This window comes from Chelonia mydas, chromosome 10 (assembly GCF_015237465.2).
Source record: "Chelonia mydas isolate rCheMyd1 chromosome 10, rCheMyd1.pri.v2, whole genome shotgun sequence".
Lineage (NCBI taxonomy): Eukaryota > Metazoa > Chordata > Testudines > Cheloniidae > Chelonia > Chelonia mydas.
This window is the reverse complement of record NC_051250.2, coordinates 54,172,190-54,194,002: the sequence shown is the minus strand read 5'-3', so window position 1 is coordinate 54,194,002 and position 21,813 is coordinate 54,172,190. Positions and strand designations below refer to the sequence as shown.

At 39.8% G+C, this 21,813-nt stretch overlaps 1 protein-coding gene across 20 annotated transcripts in view; it reads left to right on the top strand.

The window, feature by feature from the left end:
• Positions 1–21,813, top strand: part of FAN1 (FANCD2 and FANCI associated nuclease 1) — a 45,391-nt gene that overhangs the window by 6,268 nt on the left and 17,310 nt on the right. For 13 of the 20 annotated variants that reach the window (XR_005227066.2, XM_037910768.2, XM_043524173.1 and 10 more), the window contains 3 exons: positions 149–1,603; positions 10,904–11,044; positions 15,242–15,437. Coding sequence is in view for 19 of the 20 variants with exons in the window: in XM_037910768.2 (XP_037766696.1) it covers positions 271–1,603; positions 10,904–11,044; positions 15,242–15,437 (1,670 nt within the window). In the remaining variant the exon portion in view is untranslated. The remainder of the gene's footprint in view (positions 1–148; positions 1,604–10,903; positions 11,045–15,241; positions 15,438–21,813) is intronic. The other 7 variants (XM_027827301.3, XM_043524165.1, XM_043524170.1 and 4 more) reach the window with 2 other exon arrangements.

Sequence of the window (21,813 nt, the reverse complement as noted above, 5' to 3'; positions counted from 1 at the left end):
GCGTAAGGAGGAGTGAGGAGTAAATTGTTCCAGACCTATACAGTCTTTTTCTTATCTGCACTATTCACATTGGTGATGTTTGGCGGTTAATAGATTTTCTGTTCAGTAGACTCAGAATTGTTCTTAAGCTTCATATATTTTCTTGCAGGTAGGGCAGAAGAGACAGGCAAATAACAAGAAGCCAAGAAAACTCCTCTTTTTAATGATTTCAGAATAAGAAAATATCACTGAAATGAAGCAGCCCGTGCAGTGGATGTGCTTTTTAATCCCATGATGTCGGAAGCCACATCTCCAGAAAATAAAAGACCCCGGAGAAGCTTGTCCCTCAGTAAAAACAAGAAAAAGAATGAAGCAGAAGTTAAAGGAGCACCACCCATACCTTCAGCTTCTTCCTCTATCCTTTCATTTTTTAACAACGCTCCCCCAGCCAAAGTCACCTGCCCTATGTGTGGGCAGATGGTGCCAAGGTATGGGATCAACAAGCACATAGATGAAATGTGTCAGAAGAACCATGGGGATGATGAAATGATTCTGGCTGATAGAGGACTTGACTGTTTTTTGAATCAGGGCCCATCAGGTATACCTCTGAACACTAGTTCCAGCCCATACTTTGCAAAGGAAACTTCGACTCCAGAGAAAAATGAGAGTATCTTTGAAAGCAACTTGTTGAAAATGAGAGGAGGTGCAGGACAGCAGACTAGTCCTTACTTTAAGAAGAATAGTGCTCCTATGTACGATGTTCAGAATGAGCCAAGGGTGCAAATGATTAAAAGTATCTCTTTGGGAAACTTGTCATCTAAACTGTCCAGAAGGCACCGTATCCAGAGTAGACAACTAATAGAAGAAAACAAGAGGAATTCTTCATCTCCAGCTGTTCACAGTGTATGTGACAATGCTGCAGAATGGGGTGATGGAGAGACTTGTGCTGGGGATGGCTCTCAGAAAGAGAATCACTTTGTTCTGGTAGGATTCCAAAAGCAACATGTCCCAAAAGACAGTTTAACAAAAGAACTTGAAAGTCAGGGAGAAACACGAGAATGTGATAAAGAGACTCTTGTGGGTTCTGCTCATGGATTTGTATCCTCAGTTAGCATTGTTGCCAGGGATCTAGTGTCTGCTGCAGGGAACACTGAGAAACATAGTTGTTCTGAAGGCATGGTGCCTAATCTTGGCAAACATACAACACATCCAGCAAATTACAATAAAGTAGAGAGATCCGATGGTTCAGAAGCCAAAACTCAGTTCTCTGTTAAGGATATTCCTTCTGCAAGGACACAAGTGATGTGTGAGAGCCATACAGAAAACTGTCTAGTGACGGATAATACAGGAACACTTCCTATGGAAGTTCATGAAGACTTAAGGAATGAGACAGTTTATCATACTTTCTCAGAACCTATGCAAGAGGTGGATTTTCAGAGTCCTGCCAGTGACATTTTAGACAAAATAAGTGATGCACTTGGTTCTGCTACTGACTCTTTTGGTCACCCATATTATCTCCAGAATTTCCTGATGGTCCTGCAAATGGTCTTGGAGAATCATGATGATCGGAGACTCTTTGATGAGCAAGACACCAACACTTTCGCAAAGTTCTACCAATTGTCAGGTATATTTTACTTTCGTTGATTTATTGTTGTGTTGAATGTCCACGAGGGACTTTGCTATTGCTACTGATTTTACATGGAAGACGCTCCGTTGCCATGGTGATAGGCAACAGTATAAAACCCTAAGGTAGATAGTGTGAGGGGGAATCCTCTCCTTCCCCCTCCCAAAAATCCAAACAAAAAAGAGAAACAGCAACAACAGTGATTAAACCTTGCTTAATAATCCTTATATGGGAAAGACAAGGTGGGTGAGGTAAAAGGTGTTATTGAACCAACTTCTTTGTGGTTTCTGTATAGGTGAAACTGGACAGGTCAGTATGCTCTCAAACGAGCTCTCGCAGAAAAATGATAAAAGACAAAAACACCACATGATCTGTGGGCAAATACTTCTCATAAAGCAATCACTGCATATCTGACCTGTCAGCCTTTGTCCCCAAGGGAAACCTGTACAACACCTTCAAAAGATGAGCCTGGGAACTTAAATTCATAACTCTGCTAGATACTAAAAATCATGAGATGCTGATTTTGTGGCTCATGACAACAATTTGTAACCTATTAACTCCCCTTTGTCCTATGACTGCAGAGATGTTAATTGCCCACTTCATTTTAAGTGGTTTCTTGCAACTTCTGTTAACTTCTTATGCTTAACCATCTGTACGACCTTTTATTTAGTTGTAACACTCTGGTTACCTTTCCCAGACATGAGGAAGAACTGTGTGAAGCTCAAAAGCTTGTCTCTTCCAACAACAGAAGTTGGTCCAATAAAAGATATTACCTCACCCACTTTGCCTTTTTCATATCCTAGGACCAGCATGGCTATAACAACATTACAAACAATTTATATGGGAAAGTAATTTTCATTTTGACCCAGTGAAATTTGTATGAAATAAAGATAGATTTAATAATGTATTCTTTCAGAATTCTGTAGCATCGTGTATAAAACATTGTTTTGAAGTGAAAAGCAATCTGACTCTGGTTTCTGTAAAATATATAAAAGTTTTGCTAGTAACTGATAAGAACATGTTATGATATTTTCTAAACCCTGTAGAAATATTTTGAATTCTGGAGTGTAAAACCCTCCACATTTTGGAATTTTGGATATGACCCATACTGCAGCATAGTCTCCTCTCTAATCAGCATATGGGGTTGGTGAATATCACAAGCACTGGGCTAAAAGGAGAGCATCACCCAGATCAAGGCTATCAACCTTCAATCCTGCACTCCTGAATTATACTGTATATGTAGAACTTTCTTTAGTCTGAGTGGCTGGACAGTATGAGGGCAGTTGAGGTCTACATGGAATTCTCTGGTCTTATGGGATGCTCCATTTTCTGTCCACCTGCAGTGGTCATAATCTCAGTGTCCTCCCACTCTTAGTTGCACTTGTGTTTAGGTCCAAGCAATCTATCAGAATGGTGGCAGTCTGCAGTGAGGGCAATCTACAACAGTTCTATATAATTCATAAATTACTGGCTTACAGACTGGAGGAAGACATTCTAGCAACTCTTAGCCTCCTTGCAAGTAGAGGTAACTAGCATTCTGGTGCCTGTTTAGATGAGAGTAACAACTAACAGTAACAAAGATGTGAGTAGTGGTGATTATTTTCCTCCAGAAACTTCAGACTGGAATTTATGGGAGTTCCCATTGCTCCCCATCTGTTTTTTACTGTTGCAGTTCTCTTCTGAGGACACTGCTGAAAGTGAAGCTGGCACCTGGTCATGTCTATGGATAGCTATTGAGGAATACCAAATTTCCAAAGTGCTTAAGTTTTGTTGTATTTTTGCGAGATCCCAGTGTAATGTTTGGCTCCCTCACCATGCACATTAGGTTTGTGTGCATAATAGGTATGTGCTCATGCAACATAGTGTGTGCTTGAGCTGAGTGCGCTTAGTTACATATAGACTTTGTTGAAAATCTGGGCCTGAAAGCATTGAACTGGCTGCACTAATTAATTAATTGTGTTAACTCATTTTGGATTAACTAATGGGCAAAATGCTTCATTATAATTCAGAAGGGGAATATTTCGCCTAATGGAACCTTTGTATGTTCAGTTCTTTTGCATTGATATCTACAGTTAATTATTCACATTCATTTTCTTTTTGTGCTAGTTTAAAAATCTCTCGCGATTTTTTTTGTTTCACTTTTCAAATTAAAATGGAAGAAAGCTGGCTGAATAAATGTTGTTAATGGACCGTGACTCCAAAGCTGTTACTTCTTTGTCCGTTTTAATATTTTTCTAAAAGTCCCAAATGATCTTAAACTCTGGTGCATGACACAATAGTAATAAAAAGAAATCTATGCAGATCCAGAATTTTTGGATAGGTACCCTCTGACATGTCATCACAGAAAGTAGGAAGCTTTCATTGAATAATTTATTAATGCTCATATCTTGGACTGAAGGTTAATATTACACAGTTTTTGTTTCACTTTTTTGACATCACAAGGTGCTTAATACCAAACTGGAGTTGGACGACAGAATTTGACAATGTTGGTTGTGCTTGTTAGGATGAGTAGTCTTGTGGCTGCAGTTCATATACATACCTAGTTTGTGAGGTTTGTTTGTTACTTAAAGATCTGAATCTATACATACTGCTATAGACAATGCAGTAATTCAATACAGTTCTTTTTGCCATGAGAGGAAGAGGGCAACATTTTTATAATTAATATGTAAAATTTTAAAGAATTCATAAGTGAATGGAGAAGACACATAATGGGAATGTAAGAAGTGAACAACAGATATGGAGATACTTTAGACCACGGATCGGCAACCTTTGGCACAAACCGGCCTGGCCTGCCAGGGGCTTTCCCTGGCGGGCTGCGTGCCAAAGGTTGCTGATCCCTGCTTTAGACAATTTGCTGTTTGAGAACTCTCTCCTGTCTCCTTTAAACATGTGTATGTGGTGACAGCTTGAAGATATGGTAAATAAGTACAATATAAACACACACAAAAAATGGGATTGATGTTCCTATCTGATGTTACAAGTTGTATAAATACAGTTGTAGGGTGAAAATCAAATTAGTTATTGTAGAAACTCTGGAATCAACCCCCAGAATAGGTCATAGCAGTTCCACTTGATCTTTTATACAGAGGTAGCCTTCTTGTCTTTTGCAGTGTGTGATCTAAACAGTTTTTCCCCAATAGCTCAGGGTACATAGAATAAGTGTTACCGCAAAGCAATGCTGATAAATTATCTGTTGTGCCTCGATATCATAGTAAAATGTGATCTCCTTTTCTCTAGGAGATGGAGTATGATGACTCACTGAGAGATGTTGCTGTGAGGAAGTGACTGGATAGCATTAAAGCAACAGATTGTACAGAAACTACTATAAAATTAGCGAGTCTTCAGTTTAATATATTTTGTCCCATATTTGTTAAAAGTTCAGACAAACTCATTGCCTGTTCCCTATTATTAGATCTTGCTGCAAAAGCCTGTGTTATCATTCAAACAAATACAGGGTGGATAAAAATCAATGCTTTTTTTTTTAATTGGATTTTTTTAGTTTATATTAAATATATTTTTCTTAAAAAATAAACCTATGTTTCAGCCTTACTATAATCTATTAAAATAATTTAAATTAAATAAAAAAATAAGTAGTACCCTTTACTGGTGAAGTTTTAAAGAAAGTTAAACCACTGAACTGCTGGAAGTTACTGATTATGCATCTGAAACCAGTTTGTTGAAGTGCTAAACCAGCAGTAATCTTTTTGTAGGTGCAGAGAGAATATTTTCTTCATTTCAGTTTATCCAATTAGTTCTGCTCAATGTTAATTCAAAATTGAGAAACTGATTGGGAGTTGAAAATACAGGAAAGCTTGCTTTTCTCTTCCAATCCAAGAGTGAAAACTAGATATGAGAGGATAAGACTTACTAGTTCTAAACCTTGAAGGACATGGCAGCCAGAAACAATACATTCAGTTCACTAACTAGGGATAATACTACTTTTGTGTATTAAATCAGTTAGTTTTAAATTCAAAACATGTTTTTATAACTTTTTTTTTTCTGGTATATCCATCACACGTAAGGTATTTTTATTTACATAATAATAATTTTTTAAAAGCTGGTTTTGTGCCTTTTTAATTGCATTTTGCCACAAATCACAATTTAAAAAAATAATAATCTAGTAAATAAGAAATGCCTCATTCACCATTTTCTGATGTAATAAAAATTTAAAAATTAGGAATCTGAATAAATGTATGTTAATATTATATAATTGCTTAAATAAAGGTGTATAGATATACATATCCTCTTAGCAAAAAGTACTACTAAATTTAGTGTAAAGACTATATTTTGTAGCAAATCACCATGGTTTTTAGGAAAATAACTTAAAAGTACAAATGGAAAACAAGACTGAATTTATTATTTAGATGAAAGTTTCCTGCTTGCTGATTTTAAATGATAATTAAAATTGGTAATTTACATTGCTTTCATTTAAATCAGTCCACTCTTGTGTAAAATCATGCTGCTTCAGTAGAACTTTATATCGGAAAAGGCAGTTTTTTTGTTGATATATACACATGTAATGCAATAGTTAAGCTATTTGCATAGTATGTATACTTCAGGTTTCAGAGTAACAGCCGTGTTAGTCTGTATTCGGAAAAAAAAAAGGAGGACTTGTGGCACCTTAGAGACTAACCAATTTATTTGAGCATGAGCTTTCGTGAGCTACAGCTCACTTCATCGGATGCATACTGTGGAAATCGCAGAAGACATTATATACACAGACACCATGAAACAATACCTCCTCCCACCCCACTCTCCTGCTGGTAATAGCTTATCTAAAGTGATCATCAAGTTGGGCCATTTCCAGCACAAATCCAGGTTTTCTCACCCTCCGCCCCCCCACAAACAAACTCACTGTCTTGCTGTTAATAGCCCATCCAAAGTGACCAAAGTGGTTTTTGGAGGGGGGTGAGGGGGTGAGAGAACCTGGATTTCTGCAGGAAATGGCCCACCTTGATTATCATACACATTGTGAAGACAGTGGTCACTTTGGATGGGCTATTACCAGCAAGAGAGTGAGTTTGTTTGTGGGGGGGGCGGAGGGTGAGAGAACCTGGATTTGTGCTGGAAATGGCGCAACTTGATGATCACTTTAGATAAGCTATTACCAGCAGGAGAGTGGGGTGGGAGGAGGTATTGTTTCATGGTGTCTGTGTATATAATGTCTTCTGCGATTTCCACAGTATGCATCCGATGAAGTGAGCTGTAGCTCACGAAAGCTCATGCTCAAATAAATTGGTTAGTCTCTAAGGTGCCACAAGTCCTCCTTTTCTTTTTATGTATACTTCACTAATTCATTAGTTTTTGCTAAAATGCATATCTGATTTCTTCAGTTGATGGTTTTTGATATATGGAAGTTTATTAGCACAAGTTGATAGAATGAGTTAGGACAGTATTGCTCCATCTCAGTAATAATTTATTTTTACAGGGTATGGTTGTTATCTGTTCTGCAGTGAGCTTTTTTAGCTGCAGTGATTATTATGCAGGAGAATTAATGTATTTTTAAAGGTAAAATTCCTTTTAAAGCAACTTTTCATTCCCCCCTCTTCTGTCCCAGCCTTTACAAAAAAGAAGTGTTTTATGTTGGAAATAGGTTGTTAACTATCCATTTGTTTATGCAAAGGATGCAAAAACTCAAATGTTCTAAAGAAAAGCTCATATATTGGTTAGGTACTTCCTGGTTCTAAATGCTCATCATTAAGCAGTTTTCTGTAGTGTTGTTAGCTTTGATAAATGTTGAGCAGCTGAAAACCTGTGAGTTGTTCTTGATTTCTAAAATAATGTAGTAGCAGTTAATGTAAAGGTGCGTTGTTAAACTCTGTAGGCTTAAAACATGTCTTACTTTGTTTGGAGAATCTTGGCAAGGAATGTTTTCTATATTTTACGTAACATTTTTAAAAAATCTATATCTCTATTGGAAAAATTAAATACCATTTTGGTAACACTCCTTAATGCACTATATGAGCTCCTCATTCTAGTCTGCAGCCAAATGACATGTGCCAGTCCTGGAGTAACACTTGTTCCTACAGACATCACTGGGTACTAATGCACAGTCAGAGAACTAAACAAAGCAAATATGATTGCCATTTTTGCTTCATTAAAAATGCAGTGGAAATAATCACCATGTAATCACTTTCCTCAGGCTTTTTGCATCTTTTCCCAATCATATTTTCACTTAAAGCAAGATTGTTAGTTTCAGCTGAAATCTGAAACTGCTTTTCATGTGAGTGAAGCCATTGTATTAATGATATCAATAACAACAGAAAAAACCTACCCCCAAGGTTATGTGCTGCAGAATATGAGGCTTGAGTAGAAGTATTAGCACAGGACCTTTGAGATAAAGCCATATTTTCACTACAGTTACTGAATTTCAGGTTTAGTTTTGTCATTTTCCATGGGGGGTAAGAGTGGGTAGGATATTGGTGTGTGAGTCCTCATTCTCTCTCTCTGTCTCTGATTTGCAAAGAATCAAAGACACTTCAAAGAAACTGTAATACCACTGGGGAAGTTACAACTTGGGCCTTTGAATATAATTCTCCCAGTGGAATGATCCATCTAATTTATTGAAAGACACATCAGACAAAAAAAAGTCTGGAGGAGAGAAGTAAGTTTACAGCCAAAAGAAAAGTTTAATAAGCATGAATAAGTCAGCTGCCATTTTCTAATTACATCAGAACTGACGGTGTTTAAATTAATATGTCTGCTTTTATTATTGATCGGTTATAGTTGAGCAGGAACAGACAGTGGTAAACAAGTTAGAAGCTCATCAGGAGTCAGAGCACTATGTGCATGCAGAAAGATGCTGAAAGTAAACACATTTTAAATCCACCAACCAGACAACCTTCTATTAATGAGTTTTTTTTAATATCCACATTAAATTATGGGCAATGTTTTTGTTTAATTTTTGCATATCTTTCATCTTAGTGAAAAATAAATTAATTTTCTGTTTTGATGTGCCTATATAATCACACTGCTGCACTGTTAGATTCTGCCAACACATATGAGTAACTTTACAGTGTGAAAGCGGCAGAGAGTCCTGTGGCACCTTATAGACTAGCAGACGTATTGGAGCATAAGCTTTTGTGGGTGAATACCCACTTCGTCGGATGCTTTTACAGATCCAGACTAACACAGCTACCCCTCTGATACTTTTACATGTGTGAGTAGTTCTAAAGTGGGACTGCTTGTATGTAGAGTTACTTACCCTTTTAGTAAGTGTTTGTTAGCATCAAGTTGTTAAAATGTAAGATCCTTGGAGCAGGGACCTGGTCTTATATTTGCAAAACACCTTGTACACCTACGGCATATAAATGGATAGTCATTGATCGTATTTCCTTTTGTTTGGGTCTTTCACACAGCAACAGAGGAAAGAACTTTTGTTAAATAGGAAAATTTTATTGTAAAGCCAGAAAAAATGTCACAGCATTTCAAGTTTTCAGGCAGCAGGTGCTATACCTGAAGCGACTTCTGTTTTTTTTTAATGAGTAGATTTCAAATTGACTATATCTTTCAAGGGCAGGTTATTGCCAGCATTACGTGGTTTAACTTGTGTTCTTCAATATCTGTAGAGTCAGGAGCTATTTGGATAAATATGTGATTTTTTCCTATTTTTCAGGAAAACCAAAGATCCAAATGCAAAATGTCATAGTTAAAGATGTCAGATGGATTTTTGACACTTCTTGGAAGGCTTTTGTTCTGTGCTAGAGTAAATGGATTCAAATAAGATGTATTTTTACTGGTGACAGATCTGGCTCTGATATTTTTCATGCTGAAAGAAAAGCAAACCCTATTTTATTTGACCAGCCATCTGAAAATTTGAAACATAAGAATTATTTCTCAGTAGGAATAAATTGTAAAACCTACTTGAAGATACATTACAAAATTTTTCACGTGTGAATGGAACTTGCACATTAAGCCAAATACAGGATATTCCTTCTGTAAAGTCTGATCCAAAAAACCTATTGAAGTCAATAGGGATGTTTCCATTAACTTCCGTGAGTTTTGGATAAGGCTACAGTACTAATCCTATACACTAGCCTCATCTTGGTGAAGAAAGTGATTAGAAAACTAGATCAGGCTTGGACAGCCAGAATGAGGCACAATGTAGCCAGAAGTGTGGTTCTACTCTGAAGTGTCTGTAAAAATGGCACATTCTTGCTCAAAAGACCTAGTCCCTGGGTATATTTGGAGTCATCTCTGTTTAAATTAGAGGCGGTGGTGCAGATGATGCCCTGAATTAACTCTGAGGGAAAAACTTGGCTCTAAAACAATACTCTATTCTTGCTAGTTGCCCCAGGATCTGAATATGTGCAAGGTCTGGTTAATTTCCAGCATCAATCAAATTCTGTTTACCCTTGTGCCACACAAGTCAAAGAGAGTCTCATCTGTATAATCCTGTTGAAACCACTGGGATTTCATGAGTCTAATTGAGGGCATAATTCGCTGTCAGAAGAGCTGCACAGGTGTAATTGGCATAATTTGGCCTCTAAAATGCTAGTGTTGATACATGAGAAGGAAAGAAACAAGTTGGACTTTCTGATTCCAGGTAGAATTTAGCAGAGTTAGCAGTTAAAAATATCTTTTTCCTGATCAGATCAGATTAGCTTTGGACCTAGAGTCATTGAGTTGCTAACGTATGACCTTAAAATGACCTCTTTTCAGACCAGAATTGCAGTTTAAGTTGAGACCTCTTGAATATGTATGGCTTAATCACTGTCTGTGTTTAGCAAAAATAAGGATCTGAAGACCCCATTCAGAGGCAGATCAGATAGTGCTGTGACTGTGGTATAAATACATAGATCTGCAACTAGTGATCAGCAAAAAATCAAAAATATACATATTGTTGCCAAAGCACAAAGGTCCATTGAAAATCCTCTGTGTACTCCTTTTCTTCAGAACAAGAGACTGTCTTCAGTCTAACATTACTTAATCAGATCTGCTCGTTTGAAGAGAAAGAATGTAAGCGTCTGGGCTATTTAAGTTTGAATAGCGAAGTTGCCATTTAATTTTTGCCAGAATCATTGTGAGGTTAACACTACATGTGCACAATATATTTTTAACAACCATTCCATCAGTTTTGCAAGCCCATATACAAAGCTCTCTGCTTGGCATGTTATTTCAAAGGCTAAAATCTGATACTGTTCTTTACTGAATCGACTTGTAAAATATCTTAAAGCTGCCTGTCTTCTTTTAATAGACAAGATGCATCAGAGTGTTATTTTTATAGGTATATGTATATAATGCAATTTTTTATGCTTTAATGATTTTTTTTCTCTTTCCCCATTTAAATACAAATTACAGCTCGTGGACAGAAGTTATATGTGAGACTTTTTCAACGCAAGCTGAATTGGATAAAAATTAACAAAATAGAATATGCGGAGATTAGTGCAGATTTGTTGCCAATAATTGGAGAATTGGTTGAAGCAGGCTTTCTGCAAACAGGTATGGGAAATGACGGCATATTATTAGAATTAAATTCTCTTCTCTTGCTGCTGTCGCTAGTCTGTGGGTTTGTCTGCACTAAGAAATTAGGTTGATTTTATAGAAGTTGATTTTTAGAAATCGATTTTATACAGTCGATTTTGTATGTCCCCACTAAGTGCATTAAGTTGGTGGAGTGTGTCCTCAATACCGTGGCCAGCATCGACTTACAGAGCAGTGTACTGTGGGTAGCTATCCCACAGTTCCTGCAGTCTCCACTGCCCATTGGAATTCTGGGTTAAGCTCGCAATGTCTGATGGAGCAAAAACATTGTCGAGGGTGGTTTTGAGTACGTGTTGTCAGTCGTGTGCCCGCCCCCCCGAAAGCAACAGCAGACAATCGTTTCGCACCAAGATGAGAGCTGTCCTGCCAGTTGAGAAGCTAGTGGCGATAGCCCTGTGGAAGCTTGCAACGCCAGACAGCTACCAGTCGGTCGGGAATCAATTTGGAGTGGGCAAGTCTACTGTGGGGACTGCTGTGATCCAAGTATCCGATGCAATCATTGACTTTCTACTATCAAGGGTAGTGACTCTGGGAAATGTGCAGGTTATACTGGATGGTTTTGCCGTAGTGGGGTTCCCTAACTGTAGTGGAGCGATAGACGGAACACATATCCATATCTTGGCACCGGACCACCTTACCAACCAGTACGTAAACCGCAAGGGATACTTCTCAATGCAAGCACTGGTGGATCACAAGGGACGTTTCACCGACATCAACGTGGGATGGCCGGGGAAGGTGCATGACGCTCGCATCTTTAGGAACTCCGGGCTGTTCGAGCAGTTGCAAGAAGGGACTTACTTCCCAGACCAGAAAATTACTGGGAATGTTGAAATGCCAGTAGTTATCCTCGGGGACCCAGCCTACCCCTTGCTCCCATGGCTCATGAAGCCGTACACAAGCAGCCTGGACAGTAGTAAGAAGCAGTTCAACTATAGGCTGAGCAAGTGCAGAATGGTGGTAGAATGTGCCTTTGGACGTTTAAAAGCTCGCTGGTGCTGTTTGCTGACTAGGTTAGACCTCAGCTCAACCAACATTCCCATTGTTATTGCTGCTTGTTGTGTGCTCCATAATATCTGAGAGAGTAAGGGGGAGACATTTATGGCAGGGTGGGAGGTTGAGGCAAATCGCCTGGCGTCCGATTTTGAGCAGCCAGACAGCTGGGCGATTAGAAGACCACAGCTAGGCGCGGTGTGCATCAGAGAGGCTTTGAAAACCAGTTTCATGACTGGCCAGGCTACGGTGCTACAGTTGTGTGTGTTTCTCCTTGCTCCAAACCCGCCCCCTTTGTTGATTTTAATTCCCTGTAAGCCAGCCACCCTCCCCCCTTCAATCACAGCTGGCAAAGAAAATAAAGTAACTATTGTTTTGAAACCATGCATTCTTTCTTTATTAAAAAAAAAAGTGAGATAACTGACAAGGTAGCCTGGGTGGGGTAGGGTGTGGGAGGAGGGAAGGACAAGGCCACATTGCTTATTGTAGCCACACTACAAATCAAAACTATTTGGCAGCCTTCTGTTGCTTGGGCCATCCGCTGGAGTGGAGTGGCTGGGTTACCGGAGCCTTCCCCCCTCTCCTCCCCCCATGTTCTTGGGCGTCTGGGTGAGGAAGATATGGAACTTGGGGAGGAGGGCAGGTGGTTATACAATGGATGCAGCAGGGGTCTGTGCTTTTGTTGGCGTTCCTGCAGCTCCAACAGACGCTTCATCATGTCTGTTTGCTCCCCCATTAGCCTCAGGATCGCCTTCTGCCCCTGCTCTTCACACTAACTTGATGCTTTCCTGGCGTCTGCCACTGAATGCCTCCATGCATTAAGCTGTGCCCTATCAGTGTGGGAGGACTGCATGAGCTTGGGAAACATGTCATTGCGAGTGCAGTTTTTTTCACCTTCTAATCTGCGATAACCTCAGGGACGGAGATGATAGGGGGAGCATAGAAACATTTGCACCTGGGGGGAGATAAAAAGGGAGAGTAAAATTAAGATACATTTCTGAGAACAAAAGGAAGACTCTTTCACAGTGAATCAAGAATCAGACAGCTCATGTGCTTTAGGTACAAGGTCGCATTTTGCCTTTTATATTGGCTGGGCAACAGAACTCGGTTTCTAGACAGCCATGGTAAGCCTTTTGGTACACGGGGTTGGCTTCTTACGCCTTCATAATGTGGGAATGGTTTCAAACTGCAGCGCCGTCCTTTCCCATAGCAAGCAATGCCGGATGGATTTCACATTTAAAAGGAGGGGCTGCGGTTTTCGTTTGGATGTGCAGCACACACTTCCCCCCACCCCATCGCGTGGCTATTCTCTGGGATGATCCCTTCACCCCTCCTCCCACTGCGTGTCTGTTCTCTGGGATGATCCCTTTTAGCCAAGCGCAAACAACCCAGCATGAACGGAGTCCGTTTACTGTTCCCTTACAAAAATTCCCCTATTTCAACCAGGTGACCATGAATGATATCGCTCTCCTGAGGCTAACACAGAAAGATAAAGACCGAATGTTGCTTGAATGCGACCAAAACCCAGGACCATTCGCTGCCATGCTTTGTGCTGCAGTGATTCCAGACTACTTGCTACTGGCTTGGTGTGGTAAAGTGTCCTACCGTGGAGAACAAAATAAGACAACCCTCCCCAGAAACCTTCTGCAAAGGCTTTCAGGGTACCTCCAGGAGAGCTTCGTGGAGATGTCCGTGGAGGATTCCCGCTTCATCCCCAGACATGTTAACAGACTATTCCAGTAGCTGTACTGGCCGTGAATGCAGCCCAATTCTTCAGGGCAAATCAAACATTAACCACTATGGCTTTTAAACTCTGTACTGTAGTTACAAATGTGCAGAGCTGCCTTCTCCGACTTCAGGGTCAGGGATCCCACCTTGGAAGGGTATTGGCTCCAGGGTGATGAAAAGGTCCTGGCTGCCAGGGGGAATGGATTCACTGCTTGCCTGCCTCCTCCTCCTCCACAAAATCTTCCTCCCTGTTGTGTGAGATTCCCCACTTTCAGGTATCCACGGACAGTGGTGGGTTAGTGGTAGGGTCCCCCCAGAATGCCATGCAGCTGATCATAGAAGCGGCATGTAAGGGGCTCTGACCTGGAGTGACCTTTTGCCTCCTTTGTCTTTTGGCAGGCTTGCCTGAGCTCCTTGACTTTCATGCGGCACTGCTGTTTGGCTCTGTTGTAGCGTCTCTCGACCATGCCCTGTGCGATTTTTGGCATATATATTAGCATTTCTTCTTTTTGATCGGAGTTTGGCCTGCACAGATTCTTCTCCCCATACAGCAGTCAGATCCAGTGTCTCCCTTTCTGTCCATGCCCGAGCTTGTTTGCGATTCTGGGGGGACTGCATGGTAACCTATGCTACTGAGCTCGCCACGCTGACCAAACAGGAAATGAAATTCATAATTTCCCAGGGCTTTTCCTGTGTACCTAGTGCATCAGAGTTCAAAGTGCCGTCCAGAGCGGTCACATTGGAGCACTCTGAGATAGCTCCTGGAGGCAAATACCGTCAAATTACGTCTGCGCTACTCCAAATTCGATCCAGCAAGGTCGATTTTAGCGCTACTCCCCTTGTTGGGGAGGAGTACAGAAATAGATTTTAAGAGCCCTTTAGGTCAATGGAATGGGGTTGGTTGTGTAGACATATTCATTTTAAAATCGACCTAACGCGGCTAAATTCGACCTAACCCCGTAGTGTAGACCAGGGCTGTGTCTTGGGTTGGCCAATTAAGGGAGTCAGGTTGAGGACTATTAGTTGAGCAAGTCAGGAAGATTGGCAGCCTGCTCCATTAAGTTAATAATAGAAGTTAGTAGTGCAAATCAGTTGGATGGAGCAGGCTAGATTTCAGTTGTTAGGACAAGAAGATAAAAAGTAATTTATTTGCCTGGACCATCAGTTTGATTCAGATTTAACTGAACCAGATTTCTGTACACTCATGTTTTGTTTTGAAATTGCATGGAATTTTCCTGATCATTACACTTTTGTTAATTATTAATCTTCATAATAAATTAAAGAAATTTCAAACTATATTTGGTAAGTTAGTTTAAATTACTAGTCCATAGCTATTTCATATGTAGGTAGGACTTTCTACTATCCAGAAACTCTCTGTACTTTAAAGTATCATATGCATTCAAAATATTAAATAAGTATTTTTCTGTGTATCTGCAGAATCTGAATTACAAGACCTTTCTGAGGGGCTGGACTTGCTTTCTGCTCCTGAGCTAAAAACATTAGCAAAGACGTTTCACCTGAAAAACCCAAATGGTCAGAAACAGCAGCTGGTGGAGGACTTTCTCAGACTGGCAAAACAACGTTCGATCTTCAGCAAGAATCAGGCTGGTATTGGGGCAGTGATTTTGAAAAGGTACCATTTGGGCTTTTTATGTAAAATCCAATAGTTAATTCTGCAGATGAAGATAAATTATTATTGAGAAGACCATGAGTTTTAGATGCATTTTGGAAATGAAAAACATTGTATATGCATTGTGAATTAAAGCATAAAGAAGTGTAGTAGGTAACATCTGAAAAGCATTAAGGTTTTAGTCATAATTTTAGTAACAGTGCTATAACATGGGTCAAATACAAAATTAAAAGGGCAACCAGAGAAGGGTCTTTAGTGCGTCAACCTTTTTCTTCTCTTTAGGCTTGGGCTTGGATGGCTGTGCTTTAGTTTTGGCAAAACCTCAATCACTTGATTTTTGCATTTCAAAGGACAAAACCATAGTCTATAGTAGTATGGAGTATTTCCAAGTTTCCCCAGGTCACTTATGACATTATTTTAGCTGAATTTGTTTTCCCTTTGTAAATAATTCTTGCTGTGTTGTGGGACTACTTGAGAGTAATAAAATAAAGCTCCTGCAAACAATGGCTCAGCAGCACAAATCTGAATGTGTTTACTGGGCCTAATCCTTCTCCTCTTACTGCTGGAACTGCATCTGGGAGATTCCTTGTGTAAGGCAAATACAGTTTGGTCGGTTATAAGAGTATGTTGTTAGCCATCTGCTAGCATCGCCCCAAATATGTATTGGAGCAAGCAGCAAAAGAGCCCCTCAAGTTGTCTAAAATATGGTTAGACTCATGAAGCAAAACATATTGCAGAATACAGGTAGATGCACAAAATCAACAAGTCCTGAGTCTGCGGGAGGGGCTTTTCCTGGTCACTGCCTATAAATGATCAGACCAGAGTCACCTGTTTTCGTTTGCTGGCCTGGCGAGAGTGGGGGTGGGTGGGTGGCGAGTAGTAACCACTTTCCTTAAGATGACGGGCCTTGTGGCTTGGGGCAGTAGTAGCTTTTTTTGGCAGTCTTAAGAAAGAAGATGACGGAAGACCATCTGCTTACTCCCGCCGATTGTCACTCAGTCCCCCTACCCTGAAACTCTGTTCTCCTCTGTCACTAGTCATCCATCATCGTGTCCCTTTCTTTTGTTTTCTTCCCCCTTGTCTCCACCTCCATGTCTCTCCTTTCCCTGAGTTTGGATCATTTTTGGGAGCAAAATCTTTGGAATAGGAGTAGCAGCTCTGATTTGGCTCCCTTTATCCAACCTTTCAGGGGTTAGGTTCAGTTTTAAGGTTTTGGTCTGGTCCTATTTCTACCTTTGCTACTACACAAGGTGCAGATGGTCAGTAGAGACATGGAGGAGGGTATACTGTGGAATGTCACTGTGTAAGATTTCCCATGCTAATGACATTCTTCAGTCCTGTTCCCAGAAATCCTTGCTCTTCTGGCAGAGGCAGAAGTCTGTTTCAAATTTTGTGTAGTTTTGTGCTTTGGACAGATGTTCACATCAAAATGGAGCAATGTCCATCCAACCAATAAAGTTCCTTTCACGTTACCTAAACAGCCCATGGTATTTGTGATGGTTCTTGGGGTGCCCAGGACTGTGAATCACCTTGGTACTCCCTGCCTTCAGTGAGAGGGTGACTTGCTGCTGTTTAACTAGGTTTCAGCTCCCTGATGCCATCAGCCTGTTAATCTCCTCTGGGCTATGCCAGGCCTTACTTTTCCTTGCAGGTTAACAATAGGTGCACCCCAGTCCCCAAACCTCTTTGAAGAGTTCCCCTGTAGTATCCTGCCCTTAACCACAGAACATTCACAGAAATGCAAAGTCTGCTGTCCCCAGAGAAACAATATACGCACCAGGTTGACTGATTCAACTCGGGATCAGCTTGATTAATACCAGAGCACTGGAATATATTTATAGTGAAAATAATGATAAGCTTCTCAAAGATTTGAGATTCAAAAGAAAGTGAGTACAGATAATGGAAACAAAAGGGTTACATATAAAAGAAAATCATAACACACATTCTCGAGACTAAACAGGATAATCTTCTGTCTAAAGAAGTTATCTTACTTATCTTTTGTAGTGTTTCAGCCAAGCCTAGTTGAGATCCCATTTTCATGAATATAAACATGCTGTTCATTTACTTCCTAAGTGCAGGATTAAGAGGTGTCTCATTGCCTTCTACTTATATCCCCCAAATTCACTGTCTGTCTTGAGGCACAGTAACCCCCACCCTACCCCCTGTCACTTGTTTTTTTCTGAATCCCCCTTCTTCCCTGTGAATTTCACAGCTCCTTGTTGACTTTGTATGTAAATGCAGCTTCCATTGTGCTGGTTTACAATCCTTAATTTACATGCCAACTGAGAGATAGGTGAATCAACATCTCTTGTCTGACAGAAACCTGTTTGTCAACTCTGCCTTGATACAGACTTTGGAACATGTTTTCAGTGTATATGTATATAACTCCTTACATAGTATCTGTACAAATATTTCACAGCAATATTAATGACCAATGTGACCCTGACTTTCATTTAAGACCTCACATTATAATCTTTGGTGAACCAGAAGGTACATGGAGGGATCAGAATATTCTTGTAACTCCCTTACCAGTTGGCACTGAGAGTCAGTCACAGTGCTGAAGAGGAGATTTGGAATTGCCTAGTTATGGAAGGAGGATTATTATCTGAAGCAAAATGTTTTCTTGCCCCCTCTTTGGAGTGGGGAGGAGAAGAAACACAAAACTGACTCAAGTTAGCTAATATCATACAAAGTTTCACAACCAGGAAGGTTTTGTGGTGGTGTTGTGGTACTTGGGGGGGAAGGGGGAGGGGAGCAGGTGCGCACGTGTTAGCTATTTAGAAGCAGATTCAATCATAGTTAGCACTTTACAATATGACATTTTCTATCCCCACTCCTGTTAAATATATTTTAATGATAGCAAAGGATAGCTAGCTTTTGACTCAGGCAACATTTCACTTCATTTAGCCTGGAGAATAGATGAAAGTGCTACAACCCGAGGTATGGCATTTCATGTCAGTTAAAACATTGGCAACTGCGACTGATTTTGCTAATAAAATAGCTTTGTCTTCAGGAGATGTAGTTGTTTGTCAAGTGTAACCCAGTTTTAAAATACTGCCGTTTGAAAATATTTCCCTCCCATGAGATTTCAGTTTCAGTCTTTGATATTAGATACTTGAACTACCTTATCATTTTGAGGAGAGAACTTATCTTGGTTGACATTTGCATACTTACTTGATTTAGGAATATGAAATCCAATAAATATAAAGAGAGGCTAAAAAAATTATTTGTTTTATCAAATTAACTTTTCTCAGTGGTTTGGATATGCTGGTCCTATTTTATTTTAAAGAAATGTCTTTACACCTTATATTAAATTCCAATATAATGGAATGTAATAAAAGAATTTATTGCCCTCAATACACAGTTTGCCATTCTCTTGCTGTGTCTGGTTAGGCTGTATCTTGCAATGTTTCTAACCTAACTAATGCGGATATCAGTTATAGAATAATATTTTTTTAAAGCTTTAAAGTAATATAAGATCAACACTTTGTCTTAAAATTTGCCAAATATTATTTGAATTTTTCACTATATCACCAATTACCTGTCATTTTCATCTTTTTAAATTAACCACTGTTGATGAGAACTTAAAAAAACACCCTCAAAATAGACAGTACTTTGTTCTATCCTAGTAATTTTACTGTGATTCTCCAGAGCTAACAAACAAAGAGCACATCAACTTGTCTTCTGCTCTCTACACTGAACACTGATTGACTGGCCAAGTGATGTTGCATTGAGTTCAAGATCCAAGTCCTTCTCTTCAGAGTGCTTAATTATGTGGGCTAAGGATACCACAAAGATTGCCTCAAGCTCTGGTATAAGGACTTGGGTCAACGACCCCACTATTCTGGTACAGTGAAATTATCTGCCTCAAGGGCATCGTTTGTCTCTGGAGGAGGCACAGTTTTCTTGGGGCCTGGTCCAAAACTGTGGAGTGAACACCTGCAGGATGTGAGAACCACCTCAAATGTCTTCACATTCCACTTTTTTGGACTACCTTCACTAATAAAAACACACAGCTTTATTAAAAGTGTATTTAGAACATGCAATCTTCCCCCTAGGAGAGGAGGAAGAGAGAAGGAAGGACAGAATATCATGTAATAGATGCTAGTCATGTTGCTTAATGCATTACTGCAGACGGTTTGGTTATAATAGTGGATGATATCAGAAACAGAACAGAATGAATTGAGAAGCACAAATTAAGGAACAGTTATTAACAAATGTATTAATTGACTCTAATGAGGTCTAGCGATTAAGAGCAGGGGACTAGTGATTGGGAGACCTTGAATCTGTTCCCAGCTCTGCCATTGAATTAATATCGGAGATGAGGAAAATTAGTTTACTTCAGAGCCCTGATTTCTAATCTGACAAGACATATGGTGATGGTACCTAAGAAAATCAATGAAGCAGAGCTGTAAGAATGTGAATCCTCAGCAATGTAGTTAGAAGACACAAAGATGAAGCTAGCAATGCCAGGTTGGTAAACTTGACTTTGCCAAATGTAATGGGCTAACCTGGGGAAGAAAAAAAATCCTGTAAGGCAACCCTGCCTAAGGTAGAATTACTTAGGGCTTGTCTACACTTACAGTTTATAGTGCTCTAACTTGCTAGCTCAGGGGTGTGAAAAATCACCCCCCTGAGCGCAGCAAGTCTGAGCACTTTCAAGCACTAGTGTAGACAGGCTCCAAGTGCTGGGAGCCAATCCCCTCATGGAGGTGGATTACCAGGAGCACTGGGAGAACTCTCTCCCAGCTCTCGCATGTGACCACACTCGCACTTCAAAGCACTGCTGCGGGAGTGTTCCCGCGGGAGCGCTTTGAAGTTTCCAGTGTAGCCATGCCCTTAGTGATGAGAGAGGCACCCTGGGAAGGGGTTACTTCTTTGTAGTGGGTATTACCACTATATCACAAGATCCAGTGTTAGCTTGGTCTCAAAAAACATGAGGTGGGGTGGGAGGAATCTACACTGTCCAAACAAAAAAGGGCAAAGATAGGCCCTGATAGTGCAAACATTTATGTATGTGAGCAGTGCCATTGAACTTCATAGAACTGCTTCTGTGATTGGCAGGACTGAGCCTGTGTTCAGAAATGTTATTTTGAAGCTTGCAAGAGGTAATCACGAACAAGGCGGGGGAGAGTAAAAATATAACAATAAAATTACTAAAATAAGAACTTGAAAGAATCTTTGAGAGTTGCACTGCATTACATTTTTGGAAACCCTCAGGAGTAAGGAATTGTGGAAACCAGTGTTACTGTGTAATTGTGGCTGATAGCAAAAGAAATTTAATTACAGTAACACTTGTGAGCTGGGTAGGATCTGTTAGCATCTGTTTTAAAAGAATCAGTGTATACATTTATTTTCAACGAGTTTATTTGTGCCTTCTGGACTTGCTCTCATTACTGGGAAAATCTGTAGAATCTTTTTCTGGAAGCCTTGAATCCTGAGAGACAGACACCTTTAAATAAATACAGGAAATGCCCTAGATTTTTGTCATCTTCTTGCTGTTTCCATTATAGTTTCCGCTATTATTTACATGTGTCTTTGCCTTCCTTTTTCTTGATTTTCATATTATTAAGAGAGAAGGCTAAAGCTTCTATATTGCTGGGGGATGGTTGTTCCCATTGAGTTTCCTTACTTCTAAAATAGCCCTTGTAATTCCCTCCTTCTCTTCCCATCTCTCTCTCTCTCCCTATGCCCCCTTTAACATGTTAAGTGATATAATGTGTCTTTGTCCTTTGTATGCTTTTCTTGTCTAAACATTTTTTGGGTGCTGGATATAAAACTATTGAAGTAAGTGGAGGTTTATGAGATAGGTTTGATCCTGTAGGTGAGTAGTCCTGTTAAATTCACATGTCTCATGTAAAGGCTTCAGGATTTTGCCTGTGGCACAGATGTGTACTAGAATGTTGCTTACTGCAAAAGACTCCTAACGTTACTTTAGTCGTACATGAAACTGCTACCTTAAAGTTCCACTGATCTGTCTTAAAGCACTTTTTCTTGCATGTACATTTCTGTACAAATTTACTCACCCAAGATTGGACTGTCACCACCCATTTATTCAGTATGAGATCTTTACTTCTCCACAGGACCAGGGTGCGGATTTAAAATAATAGCATCTTTAGGATTAAGGAGTAACTACCATTTCCATAATTGTTTACATTCTCACATACAGGGAAGTCTGTGATGGTCTAGCAGATAGATATATATTTAGACAATTGTTTAAATTCTTTTTATTTGGATTTTTCATCTGTAAACTGTATTAAAAGAAATGTAGCTGTAGACGCTCTTGAAGTACCATTGTACCGAAAAGAAATATCACTGAAATTCACAATAATGGCCAGACTTCTATCCTTCACTGCCCTTTGTATATGTGGAATATACA